Raw genomic sequence first — 22813 nt, 5'->3', positions numbered from 1 at the left:
GACCTCAAGTATGTGATTTGCATACTTGAGGTCACATGCCAACTAGATGGGTGCAGACTAGCTCAATGTAAGTATACTGAGCGAGGCAGGACACAGTCTAGTAGGAATGTGGCCGGAACTATGAAAATCACATGACCACTCGATCCCTGCCCCGGCGAATCCTCACAGTGCACTCGATGTGAGGATTCACAAGTCTGCTGTCATGTGACTGTAGATTTGTGGCCTATGGCCGGACAACCCTTTTAATACACTAGGACTCATGAGCTAGTTTACTCTTTAGGTGGACTCATAAAATGCTCATCGTAATATAAGGATTACACAGCCATTCTGACATGGATTTTCAAAGTAAGTACACCAGTCTTCTCAGGGGTAAGAGATCTATTTAATAATGTATGCAGTTTATATTGTAAAAATCTATTTATTTATTTCATTTTTCTATGTTGACTCAATCAATAAATCAGGCTGAGCTGCAGATACAATCAACATGAATGGAGCTCATTTTGTAAAAAAAAACAACATTTTTTTTCTCCTTTTCTTATCTGACACAAACACAACGGTTTCCTTAACTTGTGAAACCTAGTAGGTTATAAAATGCCCAAACAGTATATTTGTAGAGAATTAAAGGACGGTCTTTCGTCTCTCATGTGGTGGCCATATGACGCACCTGACGTAATATATCCCCCCCCCTTCGCTCTGTAGCCGCTCAATTTATAAATCATTAAAGACTCTTCAAAAACTCTAAAAACAGCCGGGACTCTATTTATAACCAGATAAAAGCTCTAAGAATAGGATTTGTTATTCCTATAGAAGTATACAAGCAATTGTTTGCTGGGAAAACGTGGATCGTGGAGATTAGACCTTGAGACTAGAGTTGGTTCCCATATATATTTATAGGTTTAGGAAGTCTAGGATTTCCAGTATTTTCTAAACTTAAGAAACCTCTTTAGTTTTTCTCTGTCTGCTCCTCTGACGGACTACACGGGAAACTGTCTCAAGTTGGGAATAAATGCATGTCACTCCTCACGGCTTCCTATTTATAGAGGGGTTACACTGGGTGCCCATGGTGTCCTTGCACCTCAACTGCTAACTTATGCCCTTTCTTGCTTTCAAAGTCTGAAATCTTTTCATTGTCTGAAGATGAAGGATGGAAGTCCAAGCTCAGGGAACCTCGGGATGCATCTATCATCTGTTTTTAGCAGTGCAAATAAATGAAAAATTCATCCAATACAATCATATTATGACTGAGCCATAATACGTTGCCCATTACCTTCTATGGTGCCCAACTATTCCCTATTTAGTAAAGGTGTTTGTCTCTCTAAGTATAAAAATGGTGGTGTGTCTATTAGAGAGCACCATCCAGGGACATGCGGCTGCGGGCACCCAGAATTATAACATTTAAAGGGGACCTGTCACTTGCCATCAATATGTCATTTATTTACCCGATGTAAATGCTGCTGTTCTCCTGATTCCAGCATTGTTTTTTTTTTCTTTCTGCGCCTCTCCGTTCCTGAGATATAGCCCCTTCTTCCCTGTATTTTAATTTTGTCTTTTTAACCATCTGGGCGTGGTCAACAAGAAAAAAAAAAAAACACATTTGAGGCACACACCCATTGGCTATATAGACTCAATTTATCTACAGGAATGAAAGGGCCATATCTCAGGAATGGAGAGACGTAGGAACAAAAGAAAAATAACGCCGGATTCAGAAGAACAGCGGCAGTTACACTAGGTTAAAAACAATACATATTTAATATGACAAGTTATGCAGAAGTCTTTTGGAAATCCATATCAGGAGGCGCTCCCACCGCAATAAAAATTTACAAAGAAAATCTGTTAACACAGAATTTTGGACATATTTAGCTTGAAAATCAATATGATGTTGACTAGTGGATATTCACTTTAGGACACAGTCATATTGTATGCAGCTTGCCATGTTGATAGATATATCCCATGCATTCCAGGACTAGAATTACATCGCCTCACTTGTCCACAGGTTGTGTGTGGTATTGCAGCTGAGTTTTATTCACTTTATTGGAGCAGAGCTGCAGCCGTAGTTTTCTAATTGTGTACTGCCACTTTAATGCTTTACCTATTTTATTATTACATTGCAGATGTGTGTACTGATAGGACTTTAGTTTCCGAGCAATACTTTTTTTGAGTGAAGGTCATTTGAACAAAACTCCAAAAACAAGGGCTGGAATAATGTTTGGATATCCACGATTAGTCATGAGCTCGTCGTCTTAAATTGGATGTTCAGGGAGCGGCACAGACATTATTCAGAAGATGAGTCTGTCTTGACAAACTTCTTTCAGATCTTCACTGTACAAGTAATTACATGATGATGTTTTCCAGTATATCAGCAACGTTCTCTTTGTTCCCATTAGATCTTTGGAAACGTAATATTATCTGGTCACAAAAACGTTATTTGGGATAACAAAAGAGGCTTCATTATTAGAAACCCAACGTATTTGTTTTTCGACCTGCTAAGTTGTGAAGCCAAAGTCAACGGAGTTCTGCAAACGTCATCGTACTTCACCAATAAGCAATGTGAGTGACATTTTCAGCTGCTTTTTGCTTCTTTTCTTTTAAAGTATATATGTATTATAGAGACCAACCATGTTTCTGCTATTGAGCTTTGAAGCCTTAAAAGGATTTTCCTGGGAAAGCAAGTTATTGCCTCTCCGTACAGGCAGGTAAATTACCGTTCATTCTAAGACTTTGTTCACACATGTTGGGTTTTTCAGCGTTTTTTGCTGCAGATTTTTATGCAAATTTTCAACTTCATTTTTCAATACCAGAAAAGTCTATGAGAAACCAGAATTCTCTGTTCACACATCATGTTTTTTTTGTTGTTGTTGCGGATTTTGTGCCTTGGTATGGTTTTTGGAAAATAGAGCATGTCACTTCTTTCAGCATTATTTCAGCCATAAGAAGTAATGGGGGGTGAAAAAAACGCTGAAAAAACGCAGCAAAATTTGCATCAACGTTTTTTCAGCATTTTTGATGGCAAAATAGAATGGGGTTCTTTTTTTTACAGAACTTTATGTACAAGCATAAATAGAGACAGAAGGACAGTGGAAAAAATGCTGAAAAAACGCATCAAAAAACACAGCAAAAGCTGCGTTTTTGACACAGCTGATTTCCTGCCAGAGATCAATTTTGATGCAGATTTGAAAAGTAAAAAAACCCCAACATGTGTGAACATAGCCTTAGAGGGATAAAAATGCCTGGTTCTACCAATCTGTGCTGGCTGTAGCAGTCGGACCCCCAAAGATCAATAAATTGTCACCTATCCCATGAATAGGAGATAAAGAGGTTCTATGGAGAAAACAAGTTAAGGCCCAGATACACATTAGATTAAAGACTGCCAAACCTGCCAATTTGGGTGGGAGCGACTGACCATCTGTTGTGTATGGGGGCCTCCCGACTTTCTGCATTGTCAAGTGAGAGTTTGAATTTAAACACTCCATCCTTATGTCAAGAGAAATAGTTATCGCTTGCATTAGGCATTAAAGGGAATCTGTCAGCAGGTTTTTGCTATTTAATCTAAGAGCAGCATGATGTAGGGATAGAAACCCTGATTCCAGTGAAGTGTTACTTGCTCAGCTGCTTGCTATAGTTTCAATGCAATCAGTGTTTCACAGCAGGAAATTATCACTGCAGGACTAGGTGTCACATGCCAGTCAGTCCAGCTGGTCTGGGAAACCCCGCCCCCACCACTGATTGGCAGCTTGCTGACAATGACCAGCGTACACACTAAGCTGCCAATCAGTGGTGTGGGCGATAATATGCTGCTCAACATTCAGAGAACTGCCAAACCTACTGCAGAGAAAACAGGGATTTTATCAAAACTACAGCAAGGAGCACAGCAAGTGGTGCATCACTGGAATCAGCCTCTCCTCCCCTACATCATGCTGCTCTCAGATTCCATAACAAACACCTGCTGAATGATTCCCTTTAAAAAGGGTGAGTGATTGCTGCTGGAGAGTTGGAGAGGGAGAAGCAAGCACATTACCCTTTGTCCTGGATGGCAAAATCCTGTGCTAAAATGGAGAGTCCAGTTTTGTTGTTTGCTATGGTGCCCCCTCTCTTTTGTGTATGCTGTTGCTTCTATATTTTTTATTTTAAATACTCTTCATGCAATGGTTAATTTTTTTTTTGCAGCCAGTGCAATCCATAAAGTGCAGCTCAATGTGCCAAGCTCCATCAGGCTGCTGCGTAATGCCACCCTGGCAATTAATTGTACGGTAACTACGGCTCTGAATTCAAGAGCTGAAATAGAGTGGACATATCCTGGACAGGTAAGAAAAGACATACTTCCATCTTACCTGCATCCGTATCCATCCACCTCTGTTATGTTCTACTGTTCCTTACAAGATGCATTGTGGTAATACAGCCATAGCAGGTAATTGAAGGGGTATGCCTATTTCATCAAATAGATACCACTGTCAATTCTTTGTGGCCTCCCGGGTCTTTGTATGCAGTCAGTCAACAGAAACCTTAAAAAAAGCACTTCCATCAAAGTTTTTATCCTCTTAATATATTGCACTCATCATATTATAATACACTGTGTACTTACAATTGCTAATTTTGCCTTTGTACCCAGATAATTCTTCTATTTTCTCTGCTCTATGTAGAAACCGGAAGTCTCTTGTCCCTGCATTTATCATTCCCCTCTTCAACTCCTGGCCCAGCTGCTCCCTCCTCCCTCCTGCCATTGACTTTTGCAGTGACTCGTGACTTGTGCGGACAAAATTGACCTCCCGTTTCTACATAGAGCTTAGAAGGATTCAGCCATAGCTCCCAACCGTCCTTCATACTGCGGGACCGTCCCGATTTTGAGGCTGTGCCCCGCAGTTCCGGCCAGGACCGGCTTCTCCCGCAGCTGCTGAGCTGCTGCTGGGGGGATTCTGAGGAGAAGGCACATTGGTGTTTGTTCCTAATCCCCTCTTGTGTGTTACTGTCTGCTGAGCTGTGTACCTAATCCTCACCTGTGTGATACCGTCTGCTGAGCCGTGTATCTAATCCTATCCTGTGTGATACTGACTACTGAGTCGTGTATCTAATGATTATAATATGCAACTTTTAAAATAGAATTTTGTACTTTAAAATATTCTTATGTAAAAGTAACACTACCAAGTTTGCATTTGTACTCTAATTCATTACTTTTTGGAAATAAATATTTATTTTTTTTGTTTTTTTATTACGGTTTATGAAACAATGTGATCAGCAGCACTGAATGGGTGTGGTGAGGGCGTGGACATGGGGTGTGGTTAGGGGGCGTTGACATTTAGGGGAGTGACCTAAAAATGTGCCGTGACATGCTTCGCGCACCGCATACTTTGTCCCTCTTTCCTTTCCAAAAATGCTGGGAGGTATGATTCAGCTAGTCAGTTTATAATCATGTGATGTCATAGACCTAATGAAAAAGAGAAGAATTAGCTGGGTAGACATAATGAGCAATTGTAGGTACACAATGCTATATAATATGATGATTGCAATATATTCAGAGGATAAAAACTTTGATAGGAGGAGGAGTGCTTCTTTCATTTCTTATACTGTACCTGTCCTGGTCATGTGATGGACAAACAGGTGTGTGGTTTGTTTCAGGACACAACTGTAACTGTAAGGAGCCATGCACCTGGTTGATCATCACATGACAAGGAGAGATATTTATCCACTATTATTTAAGCTGGTGTTTACATATTGAGTATGGTATGACTGTATAGGTGATTGTCTTTCCCAAAAAATTTATATATTTTTTGTAGAGATCTGTTGTACCGGGCATGAGAAATCTAGAGTAGACATATGCAAATGAGGATGGAAGTGCATTGGGGGTGTGTAATTTCATTTAGACTGCTTTCTTCCACATGCACTGACACACCCTCAATGCACTTCCGGATTGATTTGCATATGGCTTCTGTGCTAGATATCTCATTACCGCCATATTGAATGTCTACAAAAAATATATCATTTTTTTGGGGAGACAAGCACCTACATATCACTACTTCGGTGTGCTGATAGGTTCACTTTAAAGGGGTTGTCCGGTCAAGCTACATGACTGCAGACTTGTGAATCCTCACATAGTGAGCATTGCGCTCTGTGAGATTTCTCCGGTGCCGGCAACAAGAGCGGACGGTCAGGTGACCCCAAGTATGCGCTTTTATTTACTTCCCGCCACATTACGACTAGACTGTATCAATACACTTACCCATCTAGTCGTCATGTGACCACATGTATGCAAATCACGTACTCAAAGTCACACTCTCGGCACTGCCGGCAACGGAGAATCCTCACAGTGTGCAGTGTGCGCAATGTGAGGATTCACAAGTCTGCAGTCATATAGAGTGACTGCAGATTTGTAGTTAAAAACTGGACAACCCCTTAAAACCAAAAAAGGTTCCTATTGAATGACTGCAAGACACAAATAAAAAAGTATATAGGAAATTGTATAATTTTTTTGATACAATGAGTGTTATACAGCACATTAGGGTCTAGGCTTTATTAAGCAAACAGGCGATGTCTATTAGGAGCATTAATTCTCTCTTCCTCTGCCAAATCACTGCCAGACAGTTAGGCTCCCCCACCCATGTGTGTAGAGCCATCACTTAATCCAGTTAGTCAGGATCTCACGGATGACGTGAGCCAACTACTGTGCACTGGACGGATTGGTCACATCATTTCCTTTCCAAAGTGAAAGCGCTGTGTCAATATTTTGCCATGTGCAAATCAAAAGCTGCAAAGAAATGTCTGCTGCTAATGTGGAAATAGAATATCTGCACCTCGATAATATAAAAAAACTGATATATTTTGTATCTATAACTTTTTATGTCTGTATAAAATTATATAAAAAAAATGCAATAAAGTAACCACGTGCAACAAGCAAATATGTGTGTAAATAACCATAACAATAATAACAACATACTACTGTATATAAATAAAGTGATGAGGCAGATTCCCACTACGCAGCTTTGTAACTACAGTACCTATTTTTCTAGAAATTTGGCAGACTGGGCTCCATAATAAAGAGGATTGTTTTAGACTCAGAGGCGGTGGTGTACAGCATGCTATTTATCCACAAAGTAAGGAGCATTGACCAAGGCTTGTATACCTGTACTGCGACAAATGGGCCATCAACCAAATCCGTCAATACAACAGTTCGTGTTCACGGTAAGATCTTCTGTAATACTGTAATAAAAATGTAACTAAAAAAAAGATATTTTGCCTATATTACTTTTGGTATCCATCAAATGGAGCTGCTCAAAATAGTAGCTCTTGCTCTAGTGGACCTCTCCTCTTCATGTAATACATGCTTGGCCATTTTAATGTATGTAATACACATCATTTTATTATTGCTTGAGACTTTCCTGGTGTTTATAGCTTGTCCACATGGGATTCCTGAATACCCTGTTTAAAGGGACCTTGTTATTGGATTCATGCTACTCGAACCATAGGCAGCATGAATCAAAGCCTGGCTGTGTGGTATGTTTTACTCTGAAGCGCTGCTGGACTGAAAACCTGCCTGACTGGGAACAATAGGGAAAGTTGGCTAGTCTGATGCAGTCCCCAGCTAGCTTCTCCCTGCTCACTGAGGTTGTATTGACAGGTCTCTTCCATGTGTTTACATAGGGAGAGACCTGTCAATCAACTGGCGAGAGAGGGGAAAAGCCAGCAGGGAACTGCAGCCCACTGCCCTGTTCTAACTATGTTTTCTGTGAAACTCCTCAGCCCTACAGAGTAAGGGCTGCAATCGCTCGGCCGGGCTCTGATTCTAGCTGCCCGTGGTTTGGGCATGTTCCCTTCATATGCCAATCATTTAAGGACTGTGCACACCTATGCACATTTTTTGTTATTGTTCATTTGCTTACTTACTAGAAAGTTAAGCAGCTTTCAGAATAGTCTTCATTAAAAATGTGGCACCACTTTGCTGCTGTAAAGTGTCTATAAGTCCTTTATTTAGCTGAATGATCTCTCCCTGCTCCCCCCCCCTACTTCTCTCAGTGTTAGAAATAGCAGGAGGGAAGGGAGTTGCACACAAATTTGCAGTGGAGGGAGGGGATAAAGTGTCTAAAGTTTTATGGAGAGCAGAGAAAACAGTCTATGGTATAGCATGACACATGAAAGCAAATGTAGACAGTAGCACCCTGGATACACACAGAGCTCACATCCAGCCTATATTACTTGGAGGGACACTCCCACAAGAGAAAAACCTGAAATTTGGATCAGGCTGCAAACTGCATATCAGGGGTGTCTGGAAATGAATGATGGAATGAAGATTGTAGACTGTAATTTAGTGCAATTTCATTAACTAAAGGTAACCACAAAAATGAAAAATCATTTCATTCCACGTCAAATGTGTCCAAAGCCTTTAAAGTGATAAACTGTAAAACATTTTAGAGGGAATGTACCGATTTATAAAAAAAAGAGTCTGCTTGTTTTTCAGAAACAGTCATCAAAAACGCTGATGCAAAATTTGGTGTATTTTTGATGTGTTTTTTCAGCGTCTTTTTCACCACCCATTACTTCCTATGGGGAAAGTGAATAATACATTTAGCACAACCATCTCAAGTCCTTAGCCCCATCCTTTAAATGCATTTTTCAAACCTTTCTTACATATGGTAGAACAAGATTATAAATGGTGCACTTGTTTCTAATGCACTTTACATAGCACATTTTATTTAAGATATCAGCCCCACTGACTTTTAGTGTTATTTTTCCTTTATTGGTTTTGCAGCTGCTCCGTACCTAAATGTTAAACCTCGAAGGACAGGTGTATTGGAAGCTGTGGTGGGTCAGAAATTTTACCGCATTGCTGTTAAAGTGAGAGCATTTCCTCCTCCAGAAATTACCTGGTAAGTAGAGTATGCCAATATTAAAGGGGATCCATCAGCTGGTTTTTGCTATGTAATCTAAGGACAAGAGGTAGCATCTGAGACACAGATTTCAGTGATGTGTTACTTATTAGGCTGTGTTCTGTTGTTTTCATACAATGAAAGTTTTATTAATAGGAGATAATGACTGCTGGGACTGATGCTCAGGTGAGCCCTAGTCCGACAATGCCTCCTCTGTTAAGCAGCTCACTTTCAATAAACAATGTACATAGAAAGCTGTGGTGTGGGCAGGGAAAGCTTTATGAGCTCTGCTACTGTTAGGAACTGACCTAGGTTGGAGTAGTGGTATTGCAACCACTAGGGGCAGCATCGGCAGGTAGCATAGTCAGGAATAGCCAGAGGTCAGTACATAGGAACAGCAGTATAGTCTTGAAGGATTTAGCAGCTTGATTAGTCAAAAATAGCCAGAGATCAGTACATGGGAGCAGCAGTATAGTCTTGAAGGATTTATAAGGTTGAGTAGTCAGAAATAGCCTGAGGTACACAGGAACAGCAGTATAGTCTTGGATGAGGCAGCAGGTGAAAGGCACACTTGACTAAAGGCTGGGCGCTCAATAATCTCACAAGGAAGAGGTGCCAGGCCTGGTTTATATAGGGTGTTCAATCAGAAAATCACAGGATGAAGCCAATCAGGAACAACACATGGTGGAGCCACTCGGGAACAACACAGGTACTGGTATCTGGGTTAACAAGGAACTGTCCAGCGAGCTGAATGGCTCAGAGGGAAGAGCTGCCGCCTGGTGCACAAGTGCTTCTGGGTTTGAGTCCTGACAGCTACATTTAAAAACTCTGATTGTGTCGGAACTGCTGCACCCCATGATCTAAGGGTTAATGTTTCTCTTTGTGGAGAGTGACATGCCTGTCATGCCAGTGGAAGGAGGCTTATAAGCCATGCAATGCTCTTCTGGGAAATTAAATATGTAAATTGCTTCTTCAGGGCAGAAGAGGACTAGAACCCTAGAACTTTACAGTTTTAGTCATCTTCTTCTCTGAAGAGGCAATTTGCCTACCCAGTAAACTAAGTGAAACTTCATTGGAATCGGGGTCTCTTTTTCTACATTATGCTGGTCTCAGATTAAGTAGCAAAAACAGGGTGATATATTACCTTTAAATAACTTAAGCACCCAAAGTTAAGTTGGCTTCCATATGGCTCCATATGGAAGTTTGTTGAGATACTGTAGCTTATGGAGTGCCTGTATCTGCATTTGCGGCTCCTTATGCTGCCATATAGGTTCTGCTCAGCCATAACCATGAGCCCTAATTTGTGGTATTTTGGTAATCATGTCGCAGGCATGGAGGGTTACCCTCATTTTCCCTGTAATATTGAGCAATTTGGCCTGTATAGCTTATGAATAGACACCACTTTGGGCTTTCCTTTCAATGAGTCATGTCCTTTAGCAGCGATTGCCAGACTATATTTACACTTTGGGCTTTTTTCTGTTGTAGGACATGCTGACTCAACTATTTTTTCTAATGCCGCTTTGCCAAGTTTCTATTCTAACTGCAAAACGCTCAGTAACAAGTACCAGATATTTTTATGGAATCTTTTATTTTTTCATTTTTTTAATACCCCTTTAATCATAAAGCACATAAAGGAGTCACGAAAAGTTATTGAAAATCAGACATATGACAGCCTTAAAGGGACTCTGTCACCAGGATTTTGATGCCCTATCTGTCAGCAGCATGAGGTAGAGACCCTGATTCCAGTGATTCATCACTTACTGGGCTGCTTGCTTTAGTTTTTAGAAAATCCTCTGCTGCAAATCTAGCAGTTCTCTCAATGTTGAGCTCTGCTTAGCTCCGCCCACACCAATGATTGGCAGCGTTCTGTGTTCACTGTGCATAGGCGAAAAGTTTATATAAGGCTGTGTTCACACGATGCGTATTTCATGCGTTTCCGCGGCGTTTTTGCAGTTGCGTAAACGCCGCGGAAACGCATGAAAAACGCATGGTAGAAGGGAAGCAATGTTCCCCAATGGAAATCCGCATGTGCTGTGCCCATGATGCGGATTTTTCCGCAGCGTTAACGCTGCGGTCAAAAATCCGCAGCATGTCAATTAATTTTGCGGAAACGCGGCGATTTCGCCGCCATTGACTTGCATTAGAACGCGCCAATTCCGCAAGACAGCATTTGTACTTGCGTAATTGGTGCGTTCTAATGTGCGGATGGTACCCGGGTGTGGAGGAGAGGAGAGTCTCATCCACACCCAGGTACCATTAAAAAAGCTGTAAAAGAAGAATAAAATAAAAAATAAATGTATTCTTACCATCTGTCGGCCCGCACAGTGCTCCCGCTTGGTTCCCGGCACTTACAGTGAGTTGTAGGACCTGCGGTGACGTCAGAGTCATGTGACGGGTCACGTGACGCTGACGTCGGCAGGTCTTTCAATTCAAAGTTGCCGGCAGCCGGGAGAACAGATTGAGCAGGACAGCGCGGGCCATCGGAGGTAAGTATATACACTCTCTCGGGTCACACTATATAAATCCATGCTGTTTGCATGGATTTATATAGTGTGACCTAGTTGTCAAGCACTTTCCAAGTGATGCTAAAATCGCCTGGAAAGCGCTTGTCAATCTGCATGCGGAAACGCATGTGAATCTGCATGTGGATCCGCATGTATTCTGCAGGAAAAACGCATGCACAATCTGCATGCGTTTTTTCTGCCAGGGAGATGCAGAAATGATGCAGAAATTTTCTGCTTCATTTCTGCATCGTGTGCACATACCCTTATAGAATATTTAGAGCACAATAAAAAAGAGTTTCAAACAAATGAACAAAAAAATTGCTGAAAAGTCCCAGTAAAAGTCTCTTTATCAAATTTTCTGTGGCACTTTCTCTGTGTAGGAGCAAAAAGTCCACCAAGAAGTCTGCAATAGACAGAATAAACTAAGGAAATTAGGGCCGCTCAACACTGTCACAGTCTGAATGGTGTCATAAAAAAACTCCCAGATCACCGGCTTTTATATTAATGTTTTGTCCAGGCAGATCTTCTAATTAAGATCTTCTAATTAAGCAGCATCCATTAAGATAGATGTTATATTACGGCTTTATACTTGGTGGGTGTTTTCAATGCCTAAGGTGTCCATCTCTAAATAAATGATATGATTCTCCATATATCAGCGTTGTCAAAACATAGTGTAAATCCAATAGCAAATCGTTATTCTAAATCTCAATTAGCATCCTCACATAACAGCATAGGATAGTCAGCACATCAATATCATCCAACCATACGCTTAGCGTTCTGACCAACCAAGGGTTTCGCCATTATAATTGCGTCACCATAATTTATAGACAGAAAGCTGTCAATCAATGGTGTGGGCGGGGTTACACAGAGGTCATTATAGTGATAATCTCCTGCTGATAAATCACTGATTTTATCAAAACTACTGCAAGCAGCCCAGTAAGTGACACATCGCTGGAATCAAGGTCTCTGTCTCTACATTATGCTGCTCTCAGATTAGGTAACAAAAACCTGCTGACAGATTCCCTTTAAACTGAATTTCTTGTTAAGCTTTATGCCTTTGCTTTAAAGTAGGCGGAGATAGAACACACAGTAGCCAATCAGATCGCAGAAATGATCACAGCAGATGGTTTTGCGGATTGTGTGGGAAGCAGTTATGGGATTGAAATTGACATAAAAAAAGCTCTACTTGATGGGAGGAAGTGTCATGATAAGCAGAGAAAAGATGGAGAATGGTTATAAGACTTGGGCTACATGGCAATTTTGGCCACGATACAAGACGTACGGCCAAAGTGTGCTAGTTAAATCTCAGCAGAACACAAGTCAATAGGATCACATTGTAAATTTGACAAGAGATAATATCAGAAGGGAGTTTGTATGTTTTTGTTCTTTTTTTTTATTGGTTTCCTATTGGTACCCAGTGTTCTCCCACAATCCAAAAACATACTGATCGACTAGATACTTGACTACTTATGAAATTATCAGCAGTGTAAATGTGATATTGGGGAAATAGTCTGAGTGTCTGTAATCTCTGTACAGTAGGGTGAAATATGTGTGTGATACAAAAACACAAAAACCAGTGCAAATAAAAATACCCTACAGACAATGGCTGCCAGTGCAGTAACTGGGCGCATACCCACTGAGCAAGCCAGAAGTAGACATTGGATGGCTCAAACTTTGCTGCATGGGATCTACAGAGGGTGGTACAGATATCTTAGTGAACATTTAGGAGAACGTACTGTATGGCATCCAGCAAGATTGAATGTAGGTGGTCTATGAATTTAAATCCCTGAAGTTACAGATTGCTGTAAAAGTCCATTTCCTACATATGGGAAAGAAGATTGTAAGTGACCATCGCTAAAATTCCAACCTTGTTAGGCTTGGTTCACATTTGTATGAGTATAACGTATAACGTATACATCAAAAACTAATGGAAGCGCGTACTATACATTGAACTATGTCTTAATTTCAATATATAAGTCATTTATGTCTATTTGTGTCTATATATGCTTTTTTTAATTTTTTTTATTAATTTTGTTATTCTTTTATCATGGCACAAACAGGAAAACGTATATAATTTAGACGTATTGAAATGTACTGTTATAAGTTTCACTAGTTGAGAAAAAAACTTACTTTTTCATACATTTTTGTGGACCAAAAAAAGCATAGTCAAGTACTTTTCTTCTATGTATCCCCAAAAAAACGCAATAGGATGTAAACTTAAAGGGGTTGCCCAGGACTATTTTTTTTTTTTTACTATGGGCCTAAAAACTAACAGGCAGGTAGTTGCTAACAGAGACAATTACCTGCCTGTTCTACCTGGCACCAGCTCAGTGCGGTCACTGACCGCTCCTGTCGGCGATTTAACTGCTGCACGTCAACTGAGCAGCTCTTCATCTTTCGGGCTGCTCTGTCGACGGGATGTGACTGCCAACACCATGTTGACTGTCAGTCGGCTCAATAGGTATCCAACTGTCAATCAGCATGACATCGTTAGTGACGCCCTCTCAATGGAGCATAGCAGAAGAGTAGCTGCCATTCTGTACCAACAGAAATCGGTGCTAATCACAAGAGCCAGGTAGTTAGCAACTGCCTGCCAGTTAGCTCTTGGGCCAATGGTAAAACAATAAATAGTCCTGGATAACCCCTTTAACAAAATGTATTCAAAATAAAAACAATTTTTTGCCTATGTGGATACGCTGCAATATACGTCTGAATACAGTTTTTGGCAATTGAAGCGTATACGTCCAGCGGAGTGCACTGTAAAAAATAAAGTAAAATTGTACACCTAGCCTTACACAGGTGCTTGCAACTTTTTACCCTTTAGGAAACTAATTCAAGTCACTTCATGACCATCATTTTAAAATTTAATTCATGACACTTCGGAGCCCTGAAATATGAAAATAGTCGATTAATAAAATACTCATCAAGATTATTTTTAGCGCCTCAACCTTCGTCATTGATATTGTGCACCCATTCTTCTTGTGGCTTACCTAAATTAACTATTGTAGTCAGTTCTTGGCAGTAATGTGGAATATTTCAAAATCGAAAAATAAGATGCAAACACCTTTAATAAACAATGCTATCTGCAGCTTAGCAGCACCCAACCGGCCTGATGTATTAAACCTGGAACAAAGGTTTGCGTGACAGATCCAATTAGGAAAACAAATAACGTGAAGGGGAATTGCCTCCATACTTTCTGATCCTAAAATAGTAAAGGAAGACAATCAAATGTTAATCATGCTCTAGGGTCATGGACTCGTGTTTCCCATAAGGTTTTGCTACAGTGAAGGTATTCCAGTTCTCATCATTCTATTAGCCCTGAACAATTAATGATGTTTTTCCTGTCCCTTTTCATAATTGAAATTCAAGTGCTTTTCGTGGCTTTATAACAAGGTCTCTCTTGTGCCCAAGTGATGTCTATAGGGATCAGTATCTCGGAAAATGACCTTATTGTTCATAGATACTTACCTGTCCACTCCCTTCTTCGCGGTTGACTTTATAACTAAGTTCCTTTGGGAAATCCACATTTCTCCTTAATGCATGGGAATCTATCTCATGTGAGACATTAGAAGAAGTCTCAACTATGGCAGAGAATCTTTAGATAATCCAACCTAAATGGGTGGTCCGAAGTATAGCTTCATTTTCCTCCTAAATCCCTATCTATGCAGTGCCATAATCTAATCTATTTTCTAAAATACATGAATTATAAATTCTCTAACGTTCCCTAACTACACTGTCTGTTTTTTTTTTACAACCTCCTTTTTGATGACGATTCATGTGAGAATCCCAGTGCATGCTGGCATTCTCAAATGAAGCGTCATCAAGGGGCAGAGGCTGCGATCACTGCCACAGCCCCTACCACTACCTGAAATGAAGCCTTATCAGTGATGCTTATTTCAGGGGCTGGGCTGGTCCCTGCTCTCTCATTGTGCAATGTGCACAAAGACAGTGCGCTCTCTCGCTGACTCAGATCAGTAGTAGCGAATCAGCAAAAGAGCGCACTGTCAGTGTGTGTTCTAAGACAAATACCTGCCTTGCAGAGACCAACGCCGCCCTCACAAGTGACGCCACTTGCAGGGGCAGCGCTGGTCTCTGCAAGCCGGATATTCATGTTACAATGCCCTCTGTTATCAGCTTGTTACTACTGATCTGAGCTGACGAAAAAGCGCACACAGTGACAGAGCAGGCACTAGCCCAGCCCCTGAAACAAGCATCACTGATGACGCTTCCTTTCAGGGAGGGGGCACGGGCTCTGGCTGTTACCGCAGACTCTGCCCACTGATGACACTTTGTTTGAGTATCCCAGCATGCACTGAGATTCTCAAATGAGCAGTTTCTTGTTTTTACAAGCACTTTTCAATTTTACCCCTTTAATAAGATGAGACAACGCCTTTAAATTGTAATAATGTTTGAGAGTCTGTGATGTTTTATTTTCCAGAGTTTAACACCTTTTAAAATTCCTGGAGGACCCAGGAAATCGGTGTAGCCTATTTATTTCAACAAGAACTGTGTAAATCTTTGTTTTACCAGCAGTGGCACAGTAGAGAAATAAAACACATGGCTGCACAACTGATTGCTGGTGGTCCCAACATCAAAATGTACTGTGATCAGTTTATCTTCTTGTAGCCCTAACAAACCAGGCTTTCCAAAGTAGACAAATCCTTTAAGTCAACAAGCTACACTACATACCTTAAGTTTGTGAGCCATTGAAACTTTGACCAAGGTAAAACTGAAATTTCTTGGAGCTGTTCCTCAAGATATTCCGATGCACGAAGGAACAAAATGTGTTAACTATGGTTATATATAGATCCCACTAAAAAAAGAGACAAAGGATCTAAACTTATGATCAGTCATCCTTGTGAGTTATTTCCCATGCAATGAACGCAGGGGTCATAATATTAAGGGTTAAGAAGGGGATTTGTGTGAAAATAAGAAATTTATTTTTCACAAATGTTCCGAATTCCGTGTTCTAAAAATATCCGGATTTATGTTTTTTCGGAGTTTGTAAGTTCTGTCAGTAAAATGAGGGTCGCCTGGGTGGCTGAACTCTGCTATAAATAGAGCATTTTCTTGTAGTAGAACAGAGAAACATAATGTTTGTATTAAAGAAATAGGATAATTTATAACATCCATGTTCAACATGCTTGATGCAGCGTACAATCGTGTTTTACAATTTCATTGCCCTTCGAGTCATTCGGCTTAGGAACATGGTAAAAATGCATGAAATCTATTTGATATGACTTTTTAAACCTCTCTAGTAGGAATGAGCGGACCTGTGGAAGTTCGGGTTCTGGTTCTCGACCCAAACTTTATTTCAAATTTCGGTTCGGGTACCAGAACTGTACCCGAAGTTGAACCAGACCACGAACCCCATTGAAGGTAATGAGGACCCGAACTTTTGAGATGGAAAATTTTCTCTCCCTCCTCCTGGACTTCCACCGGAACTCTGAACATTGCAACGGACTTCCGGAAGAAGTCAGTGTTCGGTGTTTATCATCAGACACTAACTGTCTGGTACGAACCCCAAACTTTTAAGTTCGGTTTCACTTATTTCTACTCTCTAGCCATTAAGTTATTTATGCTTGATAATATATATGAGTAAAACGTCTTCTTATTTTATGCTGAAAACATATGAAAGCAATGGAAACATGGGCTAGAGAAAAACAACCATTTTTCTATCATATTACAAAGTTACTTAGGTTTAAAAAACATGTGTTTATTTCCGAGACCATGTTATTGGATCTAGAAAAAGGGAAAAAGTGCTAAGAATTTGTCGAGTGTGCCAAATGGGGGAAAAAAGTCTTTCAATTTAATTAAATCATTACTTTCCTAGTTCTCCTTGAGGCTGCGCTCACACGTTGCGACAGCATTGCATTTGTTTTGCCACAATTGCAGTTAAACTGCAACGTTTTCTGCCATGATTTTTGAAAATTGTAGCAAAACAATGTGGTTTTTGCATGAGTGCAGCAAAAAAACAACAGTGCCGCAACGTGTGAAGTCCTCACCTTCACCCATCTCCACAGCCCCTGTTTGGACACTTACCAAGTCCATGCTTGTCTCTAATTTCTGGTCACATCTCAACATAATAATAGAGGCTAGAAATGCTAATTCAGCCAATTACTTGCCAAATTGTTGACCTACCTCAACCAGTGATTGGCTGAAAAAGTATTTCTGGTGGATACAGCCATGACCCGGAATTACAAATAGAAAGAATTGAGTAAGTGTCATAACAGGAGCTGGGAGGATCAGTGAGCGTGAGTATTAAAACTTTTTTTTTTTTACCTGTCTTAACACTTTAATAAAAAATCTGTTTATCCTCTGGAAAACCCCTTCAAATTCTGTTATTGTATTCCTCATAGTATTCCAAAGTTGGATGACTTTAACTGTAAAGAACCCTTTCCAATCTCATTTTTTAATCTAATCACTTTTTTTCTAACTCTCTCTCTAGCCTTTCTAATAAATTGAAGTAGCAATACTTAAAGGTAAAATTGCATTACCATCATGGCTTCCATGTTTTAAAAGGGTCCCAATAAATCCCAATAAATTCAAGTGGATTCCATTTACTTAGAATCCACTCCATTAAAGATTTTAGCAAAACCAAAGAAATGAGCCGGACTATAAAGAGCTATATGTGCAAAGTGTAAGAGCACGTTCACACTGTGGCTATTTCACAGACAAAACTCAAGAAAACACACAAAAAAAAATGACCATATACCCTACAGCAAGTAAATAAGGAAATGGTAATAGTACATGTAAATAACATAAGGTACTTAGTTAACGCTATATTGATCAAAAAGTCATAAAAGCCATCCCACCACGACAAAGTGTACCCATCGGGACAGTCCTAACTAGTCACTAGTATTAAAACCTTACCTTGTGTTAAACAACATCCATGTGAATAAGGGCAGAACAGGACAAGACCCCAGCGAGATACCCATTCATGGGAAGCTATACAGATGAAATGCTTAGCTCAGAAAGTAAAAGAGATTACAGCAAAACAAAAAAACTGAGCTGGACTATAAGCTAGTATATGCGCAAAGTGTAAGAGCACGTTCACACATTAAAGATTTTAGCATTTTTTATGGTAAGAATAGTAGTGCAGTTTTTGCCATCAAAGAACCAATGGAACTTGAAGAATGCCAACATGTCTGAGCGTAAGTCGTTCAGCAAGAGAGCCCAATATTGTTAAGATATGAGAAATGTTTAGGCTGTTTACCAAATGTGTCCACTTTCTATCGTAGGTGGAAAAATAACCTGTTGGCGGCAGACAAGTGTGCACGGTACATAATACATGATGATGTCTTAACTATAAAGGATGTTGCCGAAGAAGATGCAGGAGAATACACAGTGTCGCTGAAACTGAAACAGTGGAATCTTATCAAAAATGTTACCATGACCCTCACAGTTAATGGTACGTTGATTGCCGTTTTTTTGTTTTGTCACTCAAGGTTCTGGTCAATGGGCTCCTGCTCTCATCAAGAGTAATGTCTCAATTTTTCTTCTATTTTACAGTAAAGCCACAAATTTATGAGAAATCTATGACAATTCTAGAACCACAACCGTACACACTGGGCAGCAGGCAAACACTGACATGTACAGTATATGGAGTTCCACCGCCCAGAATAACTTGGACATGGCATCCATGCACGCAAAACCACTTTGGCTCAAGGTAGGTAGATAGATGATATTCATGAGAATCTGTGAAGATACTTGCATCAACTTGTAGTACTAAAACAGATTGGAATACAAAAATAGCAATTTCATTGACACCTTTACATTTCCATTGTACCAATTTGTGAGCATCATTACTACAGAGCATCATTACTACAATTAGTAGGACCCTCGCTGATAGGATCCCCACTGATCACTAGAAGAGGGTTCATGAGTCTCCATTCCTCCTCACTTCACAACTATGTTGAGGAAGAGTTTAAATGGAGTGGTTGGTTGTCCAATCTGTGCTCCGCTCCAGTCAGTGACTATGGGGTTGTTGGAAACACCAAGTGTAACACTTTGTGGGACAACCTATCTAAGCTCTGAACATGCCTGGGTTGTCTTCACTGAGCCAACACTGTCACACCTAGTACCTACAGCTACTTATTACAGAATTGCAAACCATCCATGTTTTGACATATGACGCTCCATATTTTCCTTTATATCAGCAGACAATATCACAATTCGTGTGAATGGTCGTGTGCTTCATATATGGTAGGAGATATAAGAAGGTAGAGTATAGGCCGATAGCAATGTATGTATGCCATAACATGGATTTCTACCGTTTAGATCTGAGATCCATGTGTGTTAGTTGTCTGTCACATCTCCACCAAGACCTGCTACTGCAACGTCTGCTTCTGTCACCAAGCACCACCGTATTCATTCTGCGGACGGCACTGGTGTTAGAAGAAATATTGGAACCAGAAGCTCTGGACAGCACAGGCTCTGTCCAGCCTCTTAGATTTGGATGGCTGGGACCTGCAGTGCTGTTCAGTCTGGCAGTATGGGTGTGTGTGCTGTGCACCTGGACTTATCAGCTCTCTGCTCCAGCCAATTGGAGAGCACCACACCCTACTGAAGGCTCCAGCTTACTGCTGGAAGCTGCCAGATGTAGCTTTGTGCTTTACTGGTTTAGATCTGTGGCTTCGCTCCTGTGTTGTATTTGTGTTTTCCGTGCTTTGACCTCGGCTTTTTATTGACTATTTTGTACCTTTGCTGCCCTCTTGGTTTTCTTCCGGCTACCTGACTATCCAGCTTGTGCCACCGAACAGCAGCTGACTCTGTGGCCCTTGCCCAGGGACCCCTGTGTAAGTCCAGATCCCTGTCTAGGTGTTAAAGGGTAAAGACCAGGGCTACACCAGTGCTCTGGGAAATGGAGTAGCTTGCACCAAGCCGGTTTGTGGTAGCCATTTTAGAGCTGCCAGGCGACCACTGACAGAGCCACCTTGCATTGTCTAAACAAGAAAAGAAGTGATAGTCACTTCACCAATCCCCCCCCCCCCCTGTTTCTCCATTTCCAAAGCGATGCAGGTCCCAAAACAGTCCCTACTTTCTGGTGCAGCTCAACACACAGGAAATGCCCACCTAGTCAATGACTGACTGCAGCAAGGACCCGTCTTGGTCAGTATTAGGTTGAGCTGCATTTCCTGTAGGTTAAGATGGGACCTGAAAGAAGAGATCTGTGTTAGACCTGGTCAGAATCAGAACATCGATGAGGGCAAGTATGGATTCTTTTATTTTATTTTTTAATTACTTTGAGCTCTTTGCATAAAGTATTTCCCCACTGGAAAACTATTTTAACAGATTAAGTAACCTCCATTTGGTCTTAATATTGTATGGCTGTGTCTTGGAATAACTTCAGTCATGTCTCCTATTTTGAGGTCCACATCGTGAAGGGCCACTGACATATATATGAGTTTTTATGACATGAGCACCAAGATACGGTACAATAAGCGTTCTCCACCGTACAGACATATTGACGAAATTACAATATTGAGTAAATATTTGGAAAGTTCCCTGCTGACAATGATCAAGATGGAGACCTGCTGTGGTTATTTTTCTCATTACTCAGACAAAGCCTTATAATGGAATATTAAGCCCTTAAATCCAGATTGGAATTTGATGTTAAGTAAAAAAACAAAACAAAAAAAAACTTCCTTGCACAATTCACCATCTGGTTTTAATGTGTACGGCTGAGAAAATATGTTTTTTAGTTGTTTTATTTTTTATTTTATTTTTTAACTAAAACTCCTGTAATTATATAATCGTTCCTTTTTCCAATACTGTATAAACAAAACAAAACAAAAAAATTACAACAACAGGAAACAATATTTCATTTTCCAGAGGCCTCCCGGGGATCTAATAGTAGATAGTAGAAATAAAATATTATTACATCTGCTCCGTTTAACCAGGGCAAGCATTCCAGTAATGCTGATATAGAGGTATAAGAAAAATTCCAATTGCTAAGGCCTCGGCCTGAGAGTCTGTGAGTAGACGACTTGGTGCTGTTTATGGCACAGGGTAGTCTGTACAGTGAAGGAGAAATCACAGGAAATAGGAATTGACCCAACTGCATTGTATGCACGGATGCAGTAAACCCCTAATGTAGGAGCTGCGATTAATCTTATAATTTAAAGGGGTTTTCTGGGGATTTAATAACAATGACCTATCATCAGTAATGGATCAGTGGGTGTCAAACTTCTAGCACTGCTCGAGAAAGGCTGGGGTGTAGTACAATGCAATTGTGTAGTGGTAAAAATTATATTGCAAGGTCTCATACAAGTGTAAGGGAGCTTGCAGTACCTTTCATGGCCACTAGACAATGATTGACGCTGTGCTACCTCTATTGCACCACTGCCGCTTGAGTTAGCTAATTGGTGCGATTTCTAGAATTCGATCTCACACAGATCTGATATTGATGTTATCCTAAGGAAAGGTCATCAATAATAATGTTTCAGAAATTCTATGTATATGTAAAAAATAGCTTTTTTTTTTTTATAAAAAAAAGAGGTTCACCCATTATAAAGATAGACACATATAAACATAAATTTTTATAAAATTTATATATTTGTATTTTATATATAATATATTTATATATTGTATATTTATGAAAAAATATACGTGCAACTTTGGACCAAATTAGGAGTTAGATAATTACATATTCTTATTAGGAAATTAACATCTAGGAATGCTATATTTGGGAACAGCTATTTAGGCACTAAAAGTAGAAAAAACACTAATTCCAGAAGATATTTTCTTCCGAGCAAGAAAATATCCTAATAATTGTATAATTTTAATATGATAAATAAATGGCATTGTACTTTGTTTAACAAGGAAGTGAATTCCTATAAGGCAAGTGGCTGTCTACAGTGGTGAAACTACAGTCATTTACCTTGAAGTTTGAGAAATAACCGTATTTCCGGAGTATAAGACGGCTGGGTGTATAAGACGACCCCCAACTTTTCTAGTTAAAATATAGAGTTTGGGATATACTCGCCGTATAAGACTACCCCTCTTCTGACGCACATACGGTAAAAATTAAAAAAAAATCAGATTTGATTTCAATATGGTAATTTTAAAGTGATGAACCTTACCGGCGATTGGCTGGTTGTTGTATACAAATCTTGCTTGGATTGGTCAGCTCTCCCTGCCTGTCCAGCCCTCCCTGTCTCCAAGACTATCAGAGCGGTAGCACATCCCTTGTGTCCTATTACCAGTACCTCTTTCTCTGCCTCTCTGATCTCGCTCCTGAGGACTGCAGTGACGAGGTGAAGGGGCGCCTCACCGGGAAGGTGTAAGTGAAGCAAGTTGCAGGCGTTTGGGATGCCTGGGGTATGGAAAAAAGAGAAAGGCCGGTGCTGTGCCCAGAACAACACGCCTCTTTCACTAGTCTGGCCCGCCCTTGTATTACCTCCTTCTCTGCCTCTCAGATCTCGCACATGCGCGCCTGCGCCGCTTCACTGCTGT

The 22813-nt window shown here is 40.4% G+C and overlaps 1 protein-coding gene across 1 annotated transcript in view; it reads left to right on the top strand.

Moving 5' to 3' along the window:
* Positions 1–22813, top strand: part of FLT1 (fms related receptor tyrosine kinase 1) — a 77315-nt gene that overhangs the window by 35577 nt on the left and 18925 nt on the right. The window contains exons 5-10 of the mRNA XM_073662478.1: positions 2385–2547; positions 4165–4301; positions 6999–7170; positions 8735–8852; positions 18598–18767; positions 18869–19025. Coding sequence (XP_073518579.1) covers positions 2385–2547; positions 4165–4301; positions 6999–7170; positions 8735–8852; positions 18598–18767; positions 18869–19025 — 917 coding nt within the window. The remainder of the gene's footprint in view (positions 1–2384; positions 2548–4164; positions 4302–6998; positions 7171–8734; positions 8853–18597; positions 18768–18868; positions 19026–22813) is intronic.

The sequence above is a fragment of the Phyllobates terribilis genome, unplaced genomic scaffold, assembly GCF_046119375.1.
Source record: "Phyllobates terribilis strain yellow unplaced genomic scaffold, ASM4611937v1 Scaffold_2__4_contigs__length_985480577, whole genome shotgun sequence".
Lineage (NCBI taxonomy): Eukaryota > Metazoa > Chordata > Amphibia > Anura > Dendrobatidae > Phyllobates > Phyllobates terribilis.
This window is presented reverse-complemented; position numbering and strand designations above follow the sequence as displayed.